Source organism: Gadus macrocephalus, chromosome 11 (genome assembly GCF_031168955.1).
Source record: "Gadus macrocephalus chromosome 11, ASM3116895v1".
NCBI classification, from domain to species: Eukaryota; Metazoa; Chordata; class Actinopteri; order Gadiformes; family Gadidae; genus Gadus; species Gadus macrocephalus.
In genome coordinates, this window is record NC_082392.1 from 2,254,855 (window position 1) to 2,276,180 (window position 21,326).

Genomic DNA, 21,326 nt, shown 5'->3' on the forward strand with positions numbered 1-21,326 from the left:
TAGACTTCTCGTCCTTTCAGTTATTCCAGTACGTCACCTTTATTTAGCTGACTCTCTCGTCTGAAGCTACTAAGTGCATTCAACCCCGAAGATTAAGTGCAACTATCATGCGAGTGCATCAATTCATAAAATAAGCAAACCGCTTGCTTCACCTGCTACAATATAGAAACAAGAGATGGATCATTGCTTTTATTCATATTCTCCAGGAAGATTTTGTTCATGGGCCTTCTGGACAGATGAGTTTCAGCCTTCAGCGGCGATGTGCATGGTATCAGCTGTCCTGATGTCAGTGGGGAGCTCGTTCCACCGCGATGGCGCCAGGACAGCTGGGCCCGTACTAGTGATGAGGAGCAAGCCGCACTCAAAGTTGTTCTCGATTTACGCTTGCTTTTTAGACCTTAGGCTCCAACATGTTGAACTCACACACACCTCTGGACAGCTCCTTAACACCTGCAGACACCACACGTAGGGACATGTGCATGCCATGACTTTGAGTTCAACAGTAGTTTTAGGAGTTTTCTCCTAAAAATAATCTCTTAAAAACCAATCTCTCCAAACCTTGCGTAATAAATCCTGGTATTCTCTCCCTGACCACCTGAGAGCACCACTGACCCTGGACACTTTTAAAAAAGGCCTAAAAACCTACCTTTTTTAAAAAGCCTTTCATTAGTTGTTTCCTTTGGAGAGACGTTCTATCTCTAAATTTTAACTTTTACTTTTTTTTTATTTTTTTATTATGTAGCACTTTGAGATTGTTTGCTCAATATAAAGTGCATTACAAATAAAATTCATTATTATTATTATTATTATTATTATTCTAGTGTGTAATTCGAATTTAAATGCAAGAATAGTTGTAAAAGTTTTCTCCCAAAACAATCTCCTAAACACCTAAAAAAGATGAGCAATGTATGTCAAGAGGGAGTGGAGAGGTGGAACCCTATATAGTAAAAAAAAATAACACAACCAAGCGCATTCCTGAGCGCTTACCCGGGCACCAGGTAGCAAGCTCGTACCGGCCGAGACTCACAGGATCGTCCATCACCTCCCGTACAGCAGAGCTCAGTGCAGCTGCAGTCCTACGAGAAGACGCAGGACGTCCTCATGACATTAAAGACGAACACATAGCGGACTCTATGTGTGGCGGAACGTTGTGGATTACTACTGGAGAGAGACTCAATAAGCCGTGTTGTCGTGCGTAAAGTGACGCGCGTAGGATGATTAAGTTTCTCACGTTTGCTATCCTCCTGGTGTGGGCAGTCCGGGGGCGCGTCGTCCACAGGAGGAACACTCCGTGCCCGGACGCCTGCGATGCGTCACGGTGCCCCTCTGCCCCCGCGTCCTGCTCATACGGGCTGACCAAAGACCGCTGCGCCTGCTGCTCCATCTGCGCGGCCGGGGAGGGCGACTCGTGCGGGGCGGGAGCCGCGGAGCGGACCGGGGAGGCGTGCGGGGACGGGTTGGTGTGCGGTTACGCAGCGGAGGGGGACCGCAGTGAGCGCAGTGCGTGCGTGTGCGTGTCCGGCGGCCTGGTGTGTGGCAGCGACGGGCGGACCTACCCGAGCCTCTGCCGCCTGAGAGCGGAGAACAGGAGGGCCGAGTTCGGCAGGGGCCCTTCGGTCATCCTAATGGAGAGGGGCCAATGCGGTGCAGGCAAGAGACGCAACAAAAATATGTATTTATGTTATTAGTTACAGCCCCCAGTAGGTAGCCTACTACTAGTTAATAACATCAACGTTCAGGTAAGAGAGGGACATTATATTTGTATGTATATTAGTAGATATAAGCCCCAGTACTAGTTCTAGTTAAGATATGATGGTCAGGTAAGAGATGGACCATATTAATGTATATGATTAGATAAAGACCCCAGTACTACTAATACTAGAAACGTGAGGGTCAGGTAAGTGATGGAGAAAATATATATCTATATACTATTGGTACATCCCCCAGTACGAGTACTAGTTAATACTACTAACATTCAAGTACAGGATATATCATCGTACAAGTTAACTTAAAAGCATAGTAAAATGAAAACATCATCATCATTGTAATTATTATTCATCATCATGTAATTGGTTTCTCTTGGTTTGTGTCCATAAACATCCTGTGTTTTAATTAGCACATCTCTGAGAGAAAGAGGGAGAGGGAGAGAGAGAGAGGGAGAGAGAGAGAGAGAGAGAGAGAGAGAGAGAGAGAGAGAGAGAGAGAGAGAGAGAGAGAGAGAGAGAGAGAGAGAGAGAGAGAGAGAGAGACAGAGAGACAGAGAGAGAGAGAGAGAGAGAGAGAGAGAGAGAGAGAGAGAGAGAGGGGGGGAGAGAGAGAGAAAGGGAGAGAGAGAGAGAGAGAGGAGGGAGAGAGAAAGGGAGAGAGAGAGGGGGAGAGGGAGAGAGAAAGTGTGTGTATCATTATATATGCTGATGATGATGATTATTTTGCATGTCTTCATAATTTACAGTTCACTGTACATGATGTGCGGCTTCTCGCTGTTGTTTACCACACAGAGAGTGTTGTGTGGCCTGCGCTGGCTGAGGCATCACTCTGAGATCAGCCAATCATAGCGCAAAGAACCAATCAGTCATGTCCACTGAGGGCCCCAGCCATCAAGGCCTGAATCAGAGCTTTCATGTTCCAAATGTTCCCAAATGTCTCCAAAATTCCCTCCCCCCGAGAGGTAATATGATGGCCGAATGCATTAGCCGGTGTTTTGGCATCTGGGCCAATGCTGGGGAGCTGGTTAAAGGCAGAGTGTGTAAGGCAGGGTTTGAAAAGCCACTGAATACAATCTAAAACATTCTGGGGGTACAGAGCTGAACCACTGGCCCACGTAGCAGGGAGAATAGGGAGGGGAGCTAGATATGACTGTGGATACATGTCTTTTTTATCCAAGACAAAAAACCAACGGAAACCACTGCCGCACACACACACACACACACACACACATAAATACATGGCTTACAGAATTGGGATACAAGAGGTAGCCCTCAATTGGATCTGTAAACATATTGGAGACAGTAGTTGAGTTTGTAGAGAGAGACACACTTCAACTTTCAAAATAAGAGCGCTGCGGGTGTGTCACACTGAGACGGAGTCTGTACGGAAGATAATGAGAGTAGTGTAGATGTCAGAGGGCAGGGTTACCTCCAGGCCTGTCCACCTTCCATCACCACGGTAACCGGCAGATAGCACTCTCCCATCCGAGGACTTTGTGTGTGTGCGTGTGTGCGTGTGTGCGTGTGTGCGTGTGTGTGTGTGTGTGTGTGTGTGTGTGTGTGTGTGTGTGTGCGTGCGTGCGCATGTGCGCATGTGTCTATGTCTGTGTGTGTGTGGTTCAATGTTGCACAGTTCGGTTTAAGGAGTAAAAACGGTACACTCTTTATGTAACAAAAATGCAAATGAAGTCTGAATAATTTGCATTTTTGTTTGAAATGGATCCGTAATCCTTAACTCAGGCTCAAATGCAGGCTACCAGAGAAACAGCCACACTCAGACTAGTTGGTTGGTTCAATCCATATCCAGTCTGAACAAAGGTAAAATATCCAATACTTTCCTACTTAAACGTTTTCTGCCTTTGAATTAGTTTGTGACACGTTTTGGGAAATTACTTCATATGGTGAAATATGAATAATGATATTTATAGAAATAATATATAAAATCATCAGATAACTGATACTGATACTCAGACTGCTATTGACTCAAAGAACACACGCACACACATGCACACACACACACACACACACACACACACACACACACACACACACACACACACACACACACAGCATACACACACACACTCACACGCACACACACACACACACACACACACACACACACACACACACACACACACACACACACACACACACACACACACACACGGACACACAAATACACACACACACACACACATACAAACATATTCACACCCTACCTCAATCTTGCACTGGATGTTAATTAAATATGACATTCTGTTTTGTATCCATGCTTATTTAATATTCATGTACTATTATGTTTTTTATGTATGAATGTGTTATTATATATTTATGTTCATAACATTAAGAAAGACATTAAGAAAACATTAATAAAGACAACAAACCTAGTTTTGTTGTCAAAATGCGATTGGATGAGAATCGGATAGTGGAATCAGATAGTGGGATATATGCAAAGTGTTAATATTCAGGGGGGAAAGAGGAAACCTGTTTGTTTAGGAGAGGGGATGGAATTCATAAGCTAATAAACATTCATGTGACTATTGAGACAATGCTTATTTCTAAATCGCCCAGCCTTTGTCCATCAAACCGAACACAGTGTGTAATGTCGCACTAGTTATTCGAATCACACTTTTATTCATCTCTAGATAAATATCCAATGTCTGATGGTGGACGCTCTGTAATCTGGGTAAATGGGGCGTTTCACTTTGGCATTTCATTTTGGCGTTTTGTATTTGTATCGACCGGAGGCGAGGATCAGTAAGGGTATGATTTTTTGACGCCAGCAGTAGTAGACTGTTAAAAAGTGTCTGTAAATGTTTCCAACAAACAACATGAAAACACCGCTGTAGAAACACACTTGTTAAAAATCCCCTTCCGGAAGCTTCCTCCACCTGCACCAATGGGCTTTCTTAGGTAGGATATCTCAGCATCCAGTCAGGAAAGGCTATTCCCCGCCCCTTCAGTTTTGGCTTCCGTTCCAGGCACTGTTCTGCCTCTCCATCCAGATGTTCTGCTAGAACTCAGTAGGACCCCAGAATAGGTTGGGACGGGTAATACAACCAAACACCAGGAGGCATTCGACCGAGGGCCGTCGTTTCTCCTAATTGCTGAGGTGTTGGCGTCGACAAAGCTCCTTCATTGCCTATCACTGTCTCTCCACGCAGTGCAACAAAAAATAAAAGTAAAGTTTAGTTTTAAACACAGCCGCCAAAAAGACACAGAACTCACTTGGTTAAATCTAGGGACACAATAATAACTTTTGTCAAAGCCCCGGCAGAATGAAATGCTGCTCCACTAAACTATAAGCCTCACCATTCTGCTAATTGTTCACCAGGTAGTTCATCAGTCCACATTCATTCACCTTGTCGCGGCGAAGCGAGTTTCACTTCTCTCACATCTTCCCATAGAACCGTAGGCCACTCGAAGGAGAAGTGCAGCTCTGCCAATCTGTTCCGTATTCATCTCTCTGTTTTCTCTTGCAGGATTTAAGAACCTTCGTCTCTTTAAAGGCCATGGCTCATTTCTCCAAACAAATGAAAATATGAAATTCAACAAGCCACTAACTCTTTGACAAAACGAAACAATGTAAATTATGCAGCCAGATGCTGGCTTACTTCCCTGCAGAATGTCGATCTTATATTCCTCAAGGACTTTGTGAAGGCTATTGTGGTGACGACTTTAGTTTGGACCCAAGACAGAGGAAGAGGAATGTAGAAAATGTAGAATATTGGTGCCCCGGAAAAGTAAGAAACTTTCTGATCTTCTCGAGAAATAGCAATGGATAGAATAGCAATAGCATTGTGAGGTCTAGGTCTAACAAGGCCACAAGACCAAAGGAAAAGTTATCGGCACATTATCATCATTATGTGAGTTCCTCGCTTTTGTACTATTTCTATAAATTAGAAGATTACGATCAGAAAAGTTTCTCAGTAAGGAACAGCCCAGATGCAGAGAGATGATCAGGAGAACCTCTGACAGACAGGCGGCGATCAGAGGATCGCAGAGTCAGCTTCAGTTTGGTTGTCATTGAGACGATGGCAAGAGCGTCCTTCTTTGATACTTCAATGCTTAGATGTCTAGTAACAATTAGTTAGGTCGGCTAATCTCACTATGTGATGTGTGTTGGCTGACCGAAAACCAGTCATGTCCATTCATAATTCTTCCTGCTCCTTAACCAATCACATGTTTAATCTTTAATTGCCCCCTGGGGACAAATAAAGTTTTCTTGAATCTTGAATCTTGAATGTTCGAACGCCAATCTGTATTTTGAATACTCGATGGGATGTGACTACAGACCACAGTGGTGATTACATTTCCATTCCTGAAAATTGAGCTTCTGCAGTGAGTTCTGCACACTCCTATAAACTTTTTTTTCCACTCATTTATTGAATATCAAGGCTGTGCTAATCCACATCGCTAGCCACTGAACTGAGATGTAAATTGGTGATTAGGTAAGATAATTAGTTTGGCAAATGTACTGGAGTGCCTTATTAGTATGGGCATGTTTGGCAGGAGATATTATTTTTGGAAGTTTGTTCATAATTGTATGATTTCTCTCTCTCTCTCTCTCTCTCTCTCTCTCTCTCTCTCTCTCTCTCTCTCTCTCTCTCTCTCTCTCTCTCTCCCATGCACGTACACGCGCACACACACATGTACGCGCAATCCAGTATTTCCGTATCAAACCAATTGAAGTTAAGTTACATTCTCAGTAGTGAAACTGGCAACAAGCTGAATTGCCTTCATTAATACACAACATTCAATCGATAGATGGCGTTCGCTCCTCGATATCGGTGTCACTCCGCGCGTCTCGGCGACTGATTGGAGTCACGCCAAGCGAGCGCCGGTAGCAGGTGGCACGTTCTCACTGCGCTGATGTTTCCGGGTCCTGCTGCGTTCCTCCAGCTCCGAGTAGAGACACGAGACTCAAGAGGAACTTACTCATTCAATATGAGGACCGATGTAAAGATGGCTCCGCAGCACCGGAAGGATCTGAGTGGGGTTGAAGAACATTTGTGTTCTGAAAGGTGGGATTTTGGCCCCTGTGGTTGACGTGGGGCCGTGGGTTCATTCATGGGGAGATCTCCCTGACCCACCGCTCAGTGTTTGTTTTGTGCGTTTCTAAGTCGGCTGTCGTAGTTCGTTCAGCTGTCACGACCCTCCCTGGAACGAGCTTGAAGACAAGTCGTAAATGCAATACTACTTCAGATAGAGATGATTCATCCTTCAGCCTAAAATAGAGAGGGAAGTATGATTCACCCTGTCACTTAAGATAGAGATGGAAGCCTGATTCACCCTGTCACCTCCGGTAGAGATAGAAACATGAACCCCCCTGTCAACTCAGATAGAGATAGAAACATTATTCACCCTGTCACCTCAAATAGCGATGGAAGCGTGATTCACCTCAAATAAAGATGGACGGGTGATTCACCCTGTCACCTCAGATAGAGATGGGAGCGTAACTCACCCCGTCACATCCGAAAGAGACGGTGAACCCATGAACAACACGTTTTTGGACACAGCCCCAGCCCGTGTGTCCACGCCCCCACATGTCACACAGAGAAGCAGAAAGCTCTTCACCAAGTCCGTCTCCAGGCCTCTGAATACACGGACCAGGGCTCGGCAGTGGGCTCTCAGGCCTGGGGCTGTGTTCAGAGCGGTGCGTGTGAAGTCTCGTGGCATCAGAAAGGTTCAGCCTGCGGCAGCGGAGATAAATCATACAGGAGGAGAAGGAGATCTGGCTGGCAGAGCTTCTGCCGCCCTTAGGATACATGAAAAGGGCTCTGTGCTACAGAGCCCTGAGCTGTGTGTGTGTGTGTGTGTGTGTGTGTGTGTGTGTGTGTGTGTGTGTGTGTGTGTGTGTGTGTGTGTGTGCGTGCGTGCGTGCGTGCGTGCGTGCGTGCGTGCGTGCGTGCGTGCGTGCGTGCGTGCGTGCGTGCGTGTGTGTGTGTGCATGGGGTGTGTACATGTGTGTGTATATGTATGTGCGTGCATGTGTGTCTGTGTGTCAGCATGTGTACGTGTGTGAGGGTGTGCGTATGTGATATACATATCACATATATTTATTTATTCATATATATGTGTGTTTGGGGGTGTGAATTGGGATGTGTGCATGTGTGAATATAGTGTATGTCTGTGCTTGCATGTGTGTCTGTGTGCCTTGAAGCCATGTACTAAAAAATAACGACTACTTTTTTTTAACATTCGGGAATTTACACACCCCCCTTATCTCTGTGGAATGTTCTATAAAGCGTCTAAAAAGACGACAAAAGAGAAACTCTGAATAAAGATATGCCACCACTTGCCAAAAATTTATCTTCTTCAATATTGACCTTCTCCCCTCACCAGAGCTCGTTTCAAGCCACACTTGTAAAAACACCCATCTGATGTGGAAGTAAGGTTATCCTAATGAAGAATAGTGATCAATAATCTTCATAAAGCTTCATAGATCTATCTATCTATCTATCTATCTATCTATCTATCTATCTATCTATCTATCTATCTATCTATCTATCTATCTATCTATCTATCTATCTATCTATCTATCTATCTATCTATCTATCTATCTATCTATCAATGCCGCATATTGCCGTGGAATACCAGCTTTCCATGAACTCCAGCATATACATGAATGGGTATAACAATATAAATAAACAGTGAAATTATATCTCGAGAAACGCTCAAGACATAATGTGAATTTTTGTGTATCGAATTAACCGGGTTAATTTTGGGCCAGGGATATATCTGAGCTGGTTAGCCCTGGCCTAAAAGGTTTATAATTAACATGAAATGTATTTAATAAGCGCACTTCATTAAAGCCATGTCCAGGTTGTGTTTAGGATGAGTGTCAGGAGGCTGGGCTTTGAACCCAGGTGTTTTGTTTGTTGTGTGTTGTTGCTGTAGGCACCAGGCATCCTGAGAGCATGCGCTACAAATTCAACTTCATCGCTGACGTGGTGGACAAGATCGCCCCGGCGGTGGTCCACCTGGAGCTCTTCAGAAGGTACCAGGCCAGTGGCGTTAGGTGTTCCCCTCCCAGCCCAGAGGAACTGGCTCCCATCCCCCATTCTACCTGGAGGCTTCCTAGAGCCCAAACAAGACCAACCCCTAACTGCTCCTTAATGACCTGTCTCTGTACTGTCAAACCCCTACCTGCTCCATAATGACCTCTCTCTGTACTGTCTTACCCCTACCTGCTCCTTAATGACCACAGATATGTCCTGGTCATTTGGAAAGCTGGTTGAAATGTTACACTATGTAACATTTACTTATTTTGATAAAAGCATCTGTAGCTGAATGACAGAACAGTAAATATTTTATCTGAGGAGTAGAAGACAGACCGTCTTGTAGATCAGAACACTTCATCCATCATCCTCAGCAAAAAAGCATCTATTTTCATCAACATCTCTATGTCCATGTCTGTCTCCCACCTCCTCTCTCCCTCTCTCTCCCTCCCTATTTATCTCTCTCTCCCTCTCTCCATCCCTCTCTCCATCCCTCTCTCTCTCTCTCTCTCTCTCTCTCTCTCTCTCTCTCTCTCTCTCTCTCTCTCTCTCTCTCTCTCTCTCTCTCTCTCTCCCCCCTCCCCCCCCCCCCCCCCCTACCCTCCCAGCGTGCCGTTCTCTGAGCAGGACGTCCCGGTGTCCAGCGGGTCAGGGTTCATCGTGTCCCAGGACGGCTGGATCGTCACCAACGCCCACGTGGTGGCCAACAAGAGGCGCATCAGGGTGGAGCTTCAGAGCGGCGTGCGCTACGACGCCACCATCACCGACGTGGACAACAAGCTCGACGTGGCGCTCATCAAGATCGACTCGGAGGTAAACGGCGGGAACAGCGATCGGGCGTTCGAACCCCGCGGAAGGCGTGGTCTTTAGAAGGGACTCTGTACTGTCCGGTTCGACATCCTTGCACTTAATGTACACACTTATTGCATGTCGTACGTCCGGGCACTTACTTTGCTCACTGACGCCGCATTCACACTACATGCGTCCGTCGACGGATGCATGAGGGTGTGTCTGACGTATAGGGGACTAGTCTTTGTGGCCGCGGCCTGCTCCCAATCCAAACGCTTCCCGCTGCAAAGCGGGAGTGTGTTTGCATAAACGCGATCTGATTGGCCGACGGATCTGTCGCTGCGTGAAAAGTTTAACATTTCTCAGGCCGCGGAGCCGACAGAACGGACGGACCCACAATGCATATCGAGAGCGTCCCATGCAAAGGTAATGAGATCTGTCTACGGACGGAGGTAGTGTGAAGGCGCCCTTATTGTATGTTGTACGTCCTGGCACTCAAAGTACGTCATTATTGTATGTTGTACGTCCTGGCACTCAAAGTACGTCATTATTGTATGTTGTCGACCTGGCACTTATTGTCCGCACTTATTTTATGTTGTCGACCTGGCACTTAATGTACGCACTCAGGGCCCTATCTTGCATCCGGCGCAATTGACTTTCTCACTGGCGCATGTGTCGTTGCTAGTTTGCAACTGGCGCAGAGCGTTTTTTTCCCTTCTGCGCCACGCGTCGGTAAATTAGGGAATGTTCTTGCGCCCCAAGGGGCGGTTAAAAATAGTACCTGTAGCATCTTATACTAGTTGTCTTTGTTGTATACAGGGAATGGGTTAACCAAGTGATTGTTAGTGTTTGGTACTTGGTTCTGTGAACATCCTTACCGACAGCGATATATTGTTTCTCTTTCTTCTGACAAATGTAGTTTTTGTTAGTCGCTTAGGATGAAAGCGTCTGTTTAAAGCCTTGACCGTAAAGGTAAATTACTCTGGGCGTGTCCGTACCAGTGCCAAGAAACCAGTGAAACCAGTCCTGAACAACAATAACCTTTGGGCTGAACATGTATTCGTAGTCAGTGTTAAAATAACCTAAAATAACAAAAAGCATCACTAGACGTCTGACAGATTGATTCGCTGAAATCATTTCTTAGCCGAGTTTGTGATATTGTGATATATTGTATATTTATATCGTTTTTGACGCATATTATCTTCCTGACAAGATATTTGGTCGGTGTGGAATGGAAACATCCTTCTTATTTGACATTATTAGATGCTGTTTTCCATCACTTTAAGTCGAGGCGAGAGAGACAAACTTTGGTATGTTGGAATTTGCAGAGAAATACAGACCATATTATGAGCTTTAGAAATGAGTTGTAAAATTTAAAATTCTCCTGTGGAGAGCGAATCGACAGGAGAGGATTACGACCACATGTGATTTTTTGATCTCCCCAAATTTCAAACACTCGACAACACCTGGGTGAACACCTGCCTACCCATGTGGGGTCAGCCCGCGTGCACTCATAGCTCCGGGTAGCTCTTAGCACCGCAGTTAATCAAAGCTCCGAGGACGGCCGCGGAGGGTTCTCCGAGACGGGGTTCCAAAGGTTCCCCTCTACAGCCCAACATTCCACCAGCAGAACACGGTGAACACACCCCGAAGGCAGTGAGAGACACCTTCACCCCCAGGCCCTCAAGCTGGGTCTTAAAGGCACCCAGTGCAACTTTCGAGGCTTAAAAATGAACATTCAATTTCTAGTCTTTTTTACACGTAGTAAGTTTCAATAACTCCATACCATTACATACCGACATTTAAGCAGCAAAGATGAGACGTCGTTGTGTGGTGAGAACTGATACAAAATCGATAACAACAACAATGCCGCCATTTTCTTTATTTTTTGTAACCTACAATAAATAAAGCAGGCTTCCAGTCAATGGAAAAATGGCTTCTCCCCACCGGCGATTGTTGTTGTTTACGATTTTCTATCAGTTCTCACCACACAACGACGTCTCATCTTTGCTCCTTGAATGTCGATATGTAATGGTATGGAGTTATTGAAACTTACTACGTGTAAAAAAGACTAGAAATTGAATGTTTATTTTTCATTGAATGTTTACATAAAGTTGCACTGGGTGCCTTTCCCAATGACAGCTCTGTTCTGACACGGGGACTAACTCGTCTTTGATTCCAGTGATTCAACCTTTCCATTCAAAGCAGGAGAGTGAGAGGGAGAAGGCAGGCGCGGACAGGCTCGGGAGGAATTAGAAACTGTTGATTTATTTAGTCATCAATCCGCAACACACATCAGATGCAAATAGTCGACACACGAGCCAAAATAAATAGCTAGGTGAAAGTACCGTGAGTTCCCGGGACGGGAGGCCAGAGTGTAAGCCCATTAGTGAAGACTAAGGAGCCGGCGTCTTGATCTGCGTTGGCCTGCAGAGCTTTACCCCCCGGAGGGAAACAGTCCAGTGTGACGCCGCAGCCATTTATGTTGAGTAACAAATTAGTACAATTTCTTCACAAGATCCGATTGGTCTTCTCCTTGTTCTGCTGTACTTTTCCTTCTGCACTGACCCTGTGTTTGTTCCACGCTGCTCTCTTGGCAGCTGTGAAGAGATTAATCTGGTTAAACAAGAAAAGAAAATAAGAAACAATGCAAACAGTTTATCCGAAAATTAAAATTAAGTTGAAAAATAAGTAAAAAAATAAAATAAATAAGGGAGAATTAGCATAACAGTACACAGTTTCTGGCAGTCCTTCCAAATAAGAAGTATCAATCAAACTCGTACATTTCCACCAATAAAAGCCACTTTTTTAAAATAACTCAATAACTCAATCTTACAATATTAATGCAAAATAATATACATTTGTACTTTTAAGTCATTGAGCAGGTGCTTTTATCCAAAGGGACTTTCGGAGGTTTCAGATACAGGTTACCAAGGAGCAGCTGGAGGTTAGCATGCTAAGCTAAAGGCTTTAGCTTAGCATGCTAACCCTACCCTGTTTGTTGTGCCCCCCCCCCCCCCCAGTACCCGCTGCCGGTGCTTCAGCTGGGCCGGTCCTCGGACCTGCGGCCGGGGGAGTTTGTGGTGGCCATCGGCAGCCCCTTCTCCCTGCAGAACACGGTGACCACGGGGATCATCAGCACTGCCCAGAGACACGGAGCCGAGCTGGGCCTCACCGACTCCACCATGGAGTACATCCAGACGGACGCCATCATCAACGTGAGGCCAGACCGTCTCCCTCCCTCTCTCACTAGTGATGTCTTTAGGTCATCAACGTGAGGCGAGCCTCTCTCACTACTGATCCTCTCTCGCTAGTGATGTCTTTAGATCATCAACATGAGACCATCTTCCTCCCTCTCTCACTACTGTCTCTGGATCAACAACATGAGACCAGCCTCTGTCACTAGTGATGTCTTTAGATCACCCTCTCTCACTAGTGATGTCTTTAGACCAGCCTCTCTCACTAGTGATGTCTTTAGATCACCCTCTCTCACTAGTGATGTCTTTAGACCAGCCTCTCTCACTAGTGATGTCTTTAGACCAGCCTCTCTCACTAGTGATGTCTTTAGATCACCCTCTCTCACTAGTGATGTCTTTAGACCAGCCTCTCTCACTAGTGATGTCTTTAGACCAGCCTCTCTCACTAGTGATGTCTTTAGATCACCCTCTCTCACTAGTGATGTCTTTAGACCAGCCTCTCTCACTAGTGATGTCTTTAGACCAGCCTCTCTCACTAGTGATGTCTTTAGACCAGCCTCTCTCACTAGTGATGTCTTTAGATCACCCTCTCTCACTAGTGATGTCTGTAGATCATCCTCTCTCACTAGTGATGTCTTTAGACCAGCCTCTCTCACTAGTGATGTCTTTAGACCAGCCTCTCTCACTAGTGATGTCTTTAGACCAGCCTCTCTCACTAGTGATGTCTTTAGATCACCCTCTCTCACTAGTGATGTCTGTAGATCATCCTCTCTCACTAGTGATGTCTCTAGATCATCCTCTCGCACTAGGGATGTGTTTGGATCTTTCTTTCTTGCTTTCCATCTGGCCTTCTCCTTCCTATCTTTCTTTCTGTTTATTGTTCATTCCTGTTTACTGTTAACAATAATTTATCCAATGTATTTATAGGACGTTTAGTTCTACGATGACTTATATGTATATCAGATTTAGGTTGAAGTGTGGTTATATTGTGGGTTTGTAGAGAGGCTTTTGATGAATTAATGGCTACACTGGAGTCGCTTGAATATTCAGCCTTTGTAAAAGTGTTTGAGGTGAGTGACACACACGATGAGAATTTCATGCTGAAAAATGAGTGTTTCAACATAATTGACGGATTTTCTCCCCTTTGTCTCTCAAGTCGTTAAAATGCACTTTATTTCTTCTCCACGTGTGTTTCTCCTCTCATCGGCGCCGGTTCCACCGGCAGTACGGGAACTCAGGAGGCCCTCTGGTGAACCTGGTGAGTGGATCTACATCATGTTAATACGACTATGAGCCCGGCGTATGATTATAAATGAGGCTGAACAGGGGGGCCGCGGCCGGCCTATCAGATGCTCTCGCTGTATGTCCTCGCTGTTCTTCTGCTCTGTATTAATCCGGGGGCCTCTCATTGGCTCGTTAATGAAACAAAAGCGAGCAATGGGGATTCTGTTTTATTCACCGCCAAGGTCTGCACGCCGCTATCTGCTCTTAAACCGCCAATCCCCTCATGGAAACATTTAATGTTGGGTGGGCTGGGTGGGGTGGGCTTGGTGGGGGTGGGTGGAGGGGTTGGGTGGGGGGGGGGGTGTGTGAGCGGTTGTGTTAGGAGTAAAGGATGAGCGAGCGTGTGTCCTTGTGGGATCGAAGGTCACGCCCGACTACATATTTATTGTTCTGCGCCGGCATTAAGGTTTATATCTTAAAATTATATTCACGTCTTCTTAGAATTACATTCATTCACCAAGGACACAGCCCCCCCCCCCCCCCCCCCCCCCCCCCCCCCCACCCCGCCACTTATTTTATTTTCTACGGCAACGGTACCGTACCAACGGTAGTTTCCTGGAAATTGTCCTTTGCCGTTCCGGTGGGGGGAGTGACAGGAGTGACGGCCCCCCTCCCCCCAAAAAAAGAGATCTTTTTTTTTAATGTGGTTCTTTGGATGTCAGCGCGGGGTTGTTAAACACTAAAGAGACTGTAAGTTATGTGCGCGGGGAGATAATGAAATTGCGCCTCCATTTCCTCCCCGCTCGACAGGACGGCGATGTAATAGGCATTAACACCCTCAAAGTCACCGCGGGGATATCCTTCGCCATCCCCGCCGACAAGATACGGCAGTTCCTCGCCGAGTCCTACGACAGACAGACCAAGGGTAACCCGGGGAGCCATCTTCTCTCTAACCGCCTCAGTGGAGTCTGAGTGCAGTGCAGTCTTCATGAGGTGCATTTTTTCATGAGGCTCATGTTTTCATGAGGCTCATGTTTTCACGAGGCTCATGTTTTCACGAGGCTCATGTTTTCACGAGGCTCATGTTAAGTTAACTTTGTGAAAACATGAGCCTCATGAAAACATGAACCTTTTGAAAACATGAGCCTCATGAAAACATGAGCCGCGTGAAAACATGAACCTCTTGAAAACAAGAACCTCCTGAATTCATGAACCTCATAAATTCATAAACCTCATGAAAACTTGAGCATCATGAAACATGAACCTTGTGAAATCATGAACCTTGTGAAAACATGGACCTCATGAAAACATGAACTTCGTGAAAACATGATTTCGCAATAATCAGAACCTTATTCATTAAACGTGGTTACTTTTAGAAACAGGACTTAAGTGCGTTAATGCCGTTATTTACGCTCAATAACCTTTGATAATAACAAGCAGGAAACATTCATTAAATGTGTTAATACCATTGTTTGGAAGCTCATGACTGTTTTGACGCTATTCAGGAAGTACAAAGTCGAAGAAGAAGTACATAGGAGTCCGCATGCTGCAGCTGTCCCCATCGTGAGTACAGACAGAATAACTACACCTCGACACCGATACATCAGTAGACACACCCAACACCCTCAGTCCCATTCTGATAGGAGCAGGGACTCGGATTCCAAAGTACATCATTCAGTGCATTAACATAGAGATTTGAAACCTGGTTTGAACCCCATTTAGGACCGGCCTTTGTCTCTATGGCAACACACCCCCACTCTAACCACCGTTAGACGACAGACTCTTTATATTATACTCAGCTCTGTATGACCTATATTTGACGTATCATACCGTCCCGGATAAACGGACGAGGTCAGAAAAAGTCTTGTGTTTACAAGGACAGCGAGTCCCGCCCCCTCTCATATATGATTGGTTGCCCCCGTCCAATCATCTGTCGGGGGGTCCTCTCCCTATGGCGACACATTAGTGCCATAATTCACTAATGTGATAAAAGATGCATTCGGGCGTATTATATTATTCCACAGGCGCAGATATTAACCGCGAGCGCGCAAATGATCTCTGCACGCGCAAAACAGCCTCTCGCGCGCGCAAATTACCTCAGCGCGCGCAAAACCTCTCGCGAAAGATGTTTTTACGCTCTCGCTCGAATTTAATTTTGGCACTATGGGGGAGGGAACCAAGGCAGGGCGGGCTTTCCTATGATTGGCCGTTTCTGAAGCGCGATATTTGATTGACCGCCCTCCTCAGCCCTCCTCTCATTCAATTCTGAATTGTACAGTAAATGGCTGAAACGATAGTTACTTATTGTAACTCTAGATTCTATGAGTATAGGCGCAGCCTTTTAAGGCTATCGCTATGGGGTTATCCCTAGGCGTGAGCCGAAGCACTGAAAAATGTGTAATCCCCGACCACCAACAGCGTGGGCCTCAATTACGTCCGCGTGCGGCGTGCCTCAACGACGTCCGCATTTCGCAGATATAGTCGGGCGCCGGCAGACGTTCTGCTCCCAATAAACAGCTTTTCTTCAGCTATTTAAAGGACAATGAGGCCGACACTTAAAAGGCTGCGCCTATACTCATATAATCTGGAGTTACAATACGTAACTATCGTTTCAGCCATTTACGGTACAATTCAGAATTGAATGAGAGGAGGGCTGAGGAGGGCTGTCAATCAAATATCGCGCTTCAGAAACGGCCAATCAAAGGAAAGCCCGCCCTGCCTTGGTTCCCTCCCCCATAGTGCCAAAATTAAATTTGAGCGAGAGCGTAAAAACATCTTTCGCGAGAGGTTTTGCCCGCGCTGAGGTAATTTGCGCACGCGAGAGGCTGTTTTGCGCGCACAGAGATCATTTGCGCGCTCACAGTTAATATCTACGCGTGTGGGATAATATAATACGCCCGAATGCATCTTTTATCACATTAGTGAATTATGGCACTAATGTGTCGCCATATCTCCCCCCCCTCTCAGGATGATCCGGGGTCTGAGAGAACGGAGCCCGGACTTCCCCGACGTCACCTCCGGGGTCTACGTCTATGAGGCAATCACGGGGTCCGCGGCTGACAGGTACCACACATACTCATAGAAGCCACATACACACAAACACACACACACAAACACAGATACACACACACACGCACACACACTCATATACACACACACACACTCATACAGACACACACACACAAACACACACACACTCATACACTTACACCTCAAAGTCACACACACACACACACAGATACACACACAAACACACTCATACACTTACACCTCAAACTCACACGCACACACTACACACAGGGCTGGTGGCACCTAGTGGTACCTAGCGGTAGAACCCCTACCTGTAGTTCTCCTAGAGCCCAATGACCCCTCACCCCTAGCTGCTCATTACTGACATGCATCAGAAGAAACCTCCGTCCGCTGAATGACTAAACAGTAACTAGACGTCAGTGTTCCTGCTGGCCCGCCGAGAGATAAGACAACAGGAGCACAGCAGACCGTCCACCAAACGAGACGTCAACACCAGCACGTCTTCCCTGGTCCAGACCAATTAGCATGTCTCGCGCAGGGACGGGGGGCGTTCTCTGAATCCCCGGGCCGGCCCCGTGTTCCACCAAGGCTGCGGCCCCAGCCAGCTCGTTACTGAGCCCGCCGCCCAGCGGCTAATCCCGGACCCCTCCCTCGTTCAGAGGACGGCCGTGCCGCCGTGCATAACAGCCGTCTCTCTCCTCTGAAACTCGCTTTATTCATGTCTAATCGCCTGGCCCGCCGCAGCGCTCTTACTCTGAAGACAGCGAGACACCACTGCGCTTTTACTCTGAAGACCGCAGGGGGGGTGGCTCAGACATTGACAGAAACACAGATCCACACACTGACACTCCCTCGGAGTTCGGAGAAAGCCTGTTGTAGAAGTTTGACTCTGGAGAACGTTGTCTCTTGTTCTCACACACCACGAAGCAACGGACCGTGTTTCCACCCCCCCCCGCTGGGTCTCTGTGGTGGCAGGGGGAGCTGAGGACGCATCGTGGTGTTAGGTAATAAGGTGGATTTGCATATATGGTGGAAGGAGTCCATTCAGAGCGGGGTCACGCAGTGACATGAGCAGACTCGTTCAGGAGTTCCTCAGAGTTCGGTTAATGATGGGTTGATGGGTTAGAGTTAGGATGTCGGAGGCTTGAGAGGTGCCAGCATGTGGGGGTGGAGGTGTTATTGAGGGGGGTGTGCCATCGTGTGCGTGGGGGTCTGTATGTGTCATTGAATGTGGGAGCATGTGTTGTAGGGTGTGTGTGTCTCTGTGTAGGTTTGTATGAGTCACTGAATGAATGTGTCGGTTGTGGGTCTTTGATTGTGTATACGAGTGTATACTTGTTTATGGGTCACGTGTGTGTATGGTTGTGTATGCCTCACAGTGTGTGTATAGTTGTGTATGTGTCATGTGTGTATAGTTGTGTATGTCTCCCAGTGTTTGTATAGTTGTGTTTGTGTGTCTACAGTTGTGTATGTCTCACAGTGTGTGTAGTTGTGTATGTGTATGTCATCCCTAACTCTCCACCTCAAGCTGGTGTGTAGTGAGCGTTCTGGCGCCGATTGGCTGCCGTGCATCACCCAAGTGGGTGCTACATATTGGTGGTGGTTAGTGAGGTCCCCCCTTCACTTTAGGCGTCTTTGAGTGTGATTAATTATTATTATTCTTCATGTTTAACCTCTGTTTTCCTTTTATTCCTAGTCTGTTTTACATAGTTTTGAATGATGACTATATGCTCTGTAAGGTGACCTTGGGTGTCTTGAAAGGCGCCTCTAAATTAAATGTATTATTATTATTATTATTATGTGCCACTGTGTGTGTGTAGCTGTGTATGTGTCACGGTGTGTGTCTGTGTTGTGTATACTTGTCTGTGTAGGTGTCACGTGTGTGCCTGTTGTGTGTATCTGTATTAGGGCCCGACCGATTTATCGGCCTGCCGATTTAATCGGCCGATTATAGCCTTTTTGAAAATAATCGGCATCGGCCAAAAAGACGCAGATTACAACCGATTTTTTTTTTTTTTCATGTTATTGCGATTAGTATCCTGCAGATTGCGCTCCTACTCGCCTTGCTAACTAACAACTTTAGCTGGAGTAAAAAAGAGGAGATTGAATTTTACCGTACAACATGAAAGCACGCTCGCTCACCTCACCAATGTACACAAGACGCGTTGTTTGAGCATGTTGTGCCTGTTTTTCTTTAGGTCCCAGGCCATGTTAATTTGTTATACTGTAGACTCTAACGGTGAGACCATACTGCTCAGCACGCACGTGTTAGTCACTGCTCACGAGCGCAGCACATTGGGAGTTAGTTATTTATTTTACATTTTACATTACACTCATTTTTGACTGTAAATGTATTCTAAAACACTCAAAGGTTCTGCATTCAATTCACATATTCGTCAAAAGTGTTTAAAGTATATTTAAGGTATCAAAAACTACGTTGTATATGTTTTTTTTTTGTTTTTTTTTAATCGGCCGATTAAATCGTAATCGTAATTTTTCTCTGAAAATAATCGGCATCGGCATCGGCACTCAAAAATCAATATCGGTCGGGCCCTAATCTGTATACACAATCACAGATACACACAGCGTGTGTATCTGTGATTGTGTATAGTTGTATTTGTGTGACGTGTATGTTTCACGGTGTGTCTGTGATGTGTGTGTAGGTGTGCATGTGTGACGGTGTGTGTCTGTGATTGTGTAGTTGTGTATGTGTGACGGTGTGTGTCTGTGATTGTGTAGTTGTGTATGTGTGACGGTGTGTGTCTGTGACTGTGTACAGTTGTCTATGTGTGACGTGTGTGTCTGTGATTGTGTAGTTGTGTATGTGTGACGGTGTGTGTCTGTGATTGTGTAGTTGTGTATGTGTGACGGTGTGTGTCTGCTCCCAGCGCGGGCGTGAGGACCCATGACGTCATCCTGAGGATCAACGGGCGGGCGGTGGAAACCACGCAGGACGTGAGCGAGGCCGTTGCCAACGACGACCTGCTCTCCGTGGTGCTGAGGAGAGGAGACCGAGACGTCACGCTCACCATCGTACCGGCCCAGATAGATGGGTAGACCCACAGACAGACGGGTAGACCCACAGACAGACGGGTAGACCCACAGACAGACGGGTAGAACCACAGATAGACGGGTAGATCCAGATGGGTAGATCAAGAGACAGACGGGTAGACCCAGAGACAGTCGGGGAGACGAGAGACAAACGGGTAGAACGAGAGACAAACGGGTAGAACGAGAGACAGACAGGGAGACGAGAGACAGATGGGTAGAACGAGAGACAGACGGGTAGAATGACAGATGGACGGGTAGAATGATAGACGGGTAGACTGAGAGACAGACGGGTAAAACGAGAGATAGACGGGTAGACTGAGAGATAGACGGGTAGACTGAGAGACAGACGGGTAGAATGAGAGACTAGTTGATCTCTCCTCTATGCATGCTGCCTGTGATATATGTTGGATTGATTCTCTTGAATATACTGTATAATATTAGGTGATTACAGAGGTGTTTTAAGAATGTACCAGTCCCGAGTTCTTCTGAGTTCAGGGTTAGTATGATACAATGACGTTGGGTATATTACATTGCTTCTTCGAATGCCCTAAAGAAGTAGAAAATGAAGGTTATTTTGGTTGGGGCTCATTTTTGCATTGACAGTCTCGTGAACAGGAGATCCATGTCCACCTGTAAAGTGTAAAGGACTGAACATGCATACTTTGAGACAAAACTACCATACTCGTATCTGTTTCGACCATTTTATATGTACAGAAAAGGCAATAAAGTTTATAACTGGATTAGAAAAACTTTGTCAACGGTCAAACTTAAAGGTATCACAGCTGTGTTCTCGAAAGGTCTTAATCGAATGGACTGCATTTATACAGGGTTTTTCTAACCAGTGGCCACTCAAAGTGCTTTACAGAATTGCCTGTCTACCAATTCATACACACATTCAGACACCGACAGCGGTGTCAACGACGCAAGGCGACAGCCAGCTTGTTGGGAGTCAGGGTGAGGCGTCATGCTCAGGGTCACCTCGACACTAAAAGGGGGTCTGAACAAGCAACCAGCCAGCGCACTCCACCTCCTGAGCCACATGCCGCCCCCGTCAAAACCAGTATGAGAAAGACCTCAGCCAACTGCCCACAACTTCCCCGGACTCGTCTGCACATGCATCAACGAGACGCTGTTATTGAACGATAACGTTGGTGCTGGTTTAGCGTGTCTATGCGCGAACAGCCCTCCCATCGCTGTAGGAGGAGGTCATGAAGCAGTTTCCCCGGGCAACGGGCCAACAGTGGCTCTTCGAGTCATTACACACAGCTTAATTAATAAAGTTGAGGAGTAATTACTCATTTTAAAAGAAGATCCAAGGGCAGGCT

General features: G+C 46.2%; 1 protein-coding gene across 3 annotated transcripts; it reads left to right on the top strand.

The window, feature by feature from the left end:
• Positions 1–953: 953 nt before the first annotated feature.
• On the top strand, positions 954–20,248 carry htra4 (HtrA serine peptidase 4). 3 transcript variants are annotated; one of them, XR_009527968.1, is made up of 10 exons: positions 954–1,650; positions 8,610–8,709; positions 9,319–9,523; positions 12,523–12,717; positions 13,853–13,954; positions 14,731–14,845; positions 15,426–15,483; positions 16,888–16,983; positions 19,839–20,117; positions 20,197–20,248. XR_009527968.1 is itself a non-coding variant. In XM_060064375.1 (9 exons), exons 1-9 carry the CDS (start codon positions 1,215–1,217, stop codon positions 20,005–20,007), a joined length of 1,476 nt encoding a protein of 491 aa, XP_059920358.1. In that variant the 5' UTR covers positions 954–1,214; the 3' UTR covers positions 20,008–20,242. The 3 variants fall into 3 exon arrangements, 2 of the variants coding, with proteins under 2 accessions (XP_059920358.1, XP_059920359.1); XM_060064375.1 differs by having other exon boundaries at positions 19,839–20,242; XM_060064376.1 differs by having other exon boundaries at positions 955–1,650; positions 13,922–13,954; positions 19,839–20,242.
• The last annotated feature ends 1,078 nt before the right edge of the window (positions 20,249–21,326 follow it).